This window comes from Trachymyrmex septentrionalis, unplaced genomic scaffold (assembly GCF_001594115.1).
Source record: "Trachymyrmex septentrionalis isolate Tsep2-gDNA-1 unplaced genomic scaffold, Tsep1.0 scaffold20, whole genome shotgun sequence".
Lineage (NCBI taxonomy): Eukaryota > Metazoa > Arthropoda > Insecta > Hymenoptera > Formicidae > Trachymyrmex > Trachymyrmex septentrionalis.
The window spans coordinates 6442133-6444663 of NW_017305180.1; the positions used below are offsets into that span (position 1 = coordinate 6442133).

The window sequence follows — 2531 nt, forward strand, 5'->3', positions numbered from 1 at the left end:
TTACATCTCAGCTCAAAATAAATTTATTATATATTTATATAATTTCCTGCAGAAAAATTATTTTATTATAATACTTCAATAGACGTAAATATTTATAAATGTTAAACACACACAAATTGTGAACTCCTAAATCAAAAAGAATACAGGTACATATGTACATAAGCAATTTATTAATGATTATCAAAAGCGCACAAACTTACCAGTTTAAGTGTGCTTTCCTTAAAACTATGAGTATATAAAACAAAGTTAACATAAAAAAAAATTTTAAGATATTTTTGTACTTACATTGAAATTTCCATCGATTAGTATTTGGTTTTTTTAATGAACAACGTCGAATTGGATCTATCTTACATATAGGCGATCCTTCTATCTTCTGTATTCTTTCTAGCCATTTATTATAAGAAGGATAGGAAACTGTTAATACTCGAGCTAACTTTGATAATCTTTCTTTTAACAGGCCGTTTTTCTCTGCAAGCTGAAAAAAAGACACTGGTTTGTGTACACTAGTGCACATTATTTTACAAATTTTAATAGATTAATGTTAGGGATGCACCGGATACCCAGAAAGTATCCTGTATTATCCAGCACTTTTTTATTATTCGACCAGATAGCCGGATATCATTAATATCCGAGAATATATTCGGTTGAAATTTGATATCATTAAATTATTGATTTTTTTCTTATACAAATGTTCTAGAAATAAGTATGTATATTCAAGATGCTATCTTATCTTATACATTGTTACAAAATTACAATCTTTTTCGTTATAGGTCTTTTTAATTTAGAAAACATTTTCTCGGAATTCGGATAAGGTCAGATATCCAACTCGAAGAAATTGCCTTCTCGGATATCCAATCGGATACCGGATAGCCGATATTTTCGGTCCGAATATCCGATATCCGGTAATTTTACGATCTGGTCCATCCCTAGTTTATATATATATATATTAATTGCAAAAAATGAGATTTATTAATGTACCTTCTTTTCATACCATTTAACCTCTATAAATTCTTCTTCAATAACTGTTACTTCATCTTTATCTTCCACCTGTTCTTCACACTCTTTCGCAAATAATTCTGATTGATTAATTTCCTTCATACATTGATCCACACAAAAGGTTTCAGGGTCTAATTCAATATTTTCTATCACATCCAAATGATGCATCACATCTTCATCTGTTACATCTTTTTGTCCATCAAATTGATCTAAGTCAATATCAGCAGTAAAATCAGTTGTATCATTATTTGATTCTTGATCACATTCCATCATTACTGGAACCAATTTATCTGTGTTTTCTGTGACATCTGTATTATCTTGAGATTTTATATCAACTGCAAATGATAAATATTTTATATTGCACAAGAAACATATTTCTATAAATTAACGCTTTTGATACCATAAGATTTATTATGATTATCAATACTTTGTTAATCTTAAAATATAACATATAAAATCACTTGTTCTTAAATTATAATGTTATAATATTCAAATTATTGTAGGATTATAAATTACAATATTTTTAATCTTTCGGAGCTAACATTAAAATCTGTAACATAGTTACTAATGCTGTATATTTGTGAGACTTGTTTCATTTATGTTAATTAGAAAGCACTAATTATTTTTAAGGAAACAAAATAACATAATTTGTATTAAAAAAAATATATATATGTATGAATATATGTGTGAATACTAAGTTTATTTTAATAATTTTTCAAATTTGCATATGTAATAAAGAATATAATTGAATGAGTTTAATAAACCTCCACCATAGATTCTCCAAAAAATTGAATGGATTCAATGAGTTCATGATCAACTCTGAAATATTATTAGAAATAGTTACTAATCCTCAGAACATATTCTTTAAAAGATTAATTGGGTCATTCTTGACCTATATTCTATTAAATAATCAAAAGACCATATTATATAGTTTATAAAATAAGTAGAGAAAAACAGAAAGAAAAATAACATTTTTCAAGTTTTATTAAGTCCGACCAAAACTTTTGCGAAATTGAACTGAAACACTCAGCTATATGTCAATTTCAACCAAAACCAAAAATAGAAATTCTAAAGGCCATATGTATAGATATGTCCATATATCATACACTTTTTCTTCATAAATATCATATTTTATTAAAACAATAAATTTCGGCTGAAATCGAAAACTGAAATTTTGATTGTGTCAATTTTGGCCAAAGAACATAAGTACTTCTTCATAAAATCATAATTTAATTATTGAAACAATAATTATATATATTAAAATTAATATTTATGAAGAAAAGCTATATGGTTTTGAAACTAATACGTTTTCAGTTTTGGTAAAATTTTTGATTGAACTCTACTTTTTATATCCTTGCAATATAAAGGAGATACACAAAAAGCACATTCTACTTAATGTTTATAACACTTCCAAGTATTATTTCATTCTTGTTATCATTGAATGTTAATCAAAGATTAAATAATGCACATAAGTGTATTAAACATTAAGTAGAACATCCAAAGTAATCTTGGAAACAAAAAATTAACAAATACTC

General features: G+C 25.9%; 1 protein-coding gene across 2 annotated transcripts in view; it reads right to left on the reverse strand.

Moving 5' to 3' along the window:
* The window catches only part of LOC108747696, an 11385-nt gene that overhangs the window by 7736 nt on the left and 1118 nt on the right, over positions 1-2531 (reverse strand). The window contains exons 5-6 of one of the 2 annotated variants that reach the window (XM_018485341.1): positions 979-1331; positions 286-475 (exon numbers count right to left, since the gene is read on the reverse strand). In XM_018485341.1, coding sequence (XP_018340843.1) covers positions 286-475; positions 979-1331 — 543 coding nt within the window. Of the gene's footprint in view, positions 1-285; positions 476-978; positions 1332-2531 lie in introns of those variants that run through there. The other variant, XM_018485342.1, reaches the window with a different exon arrangement.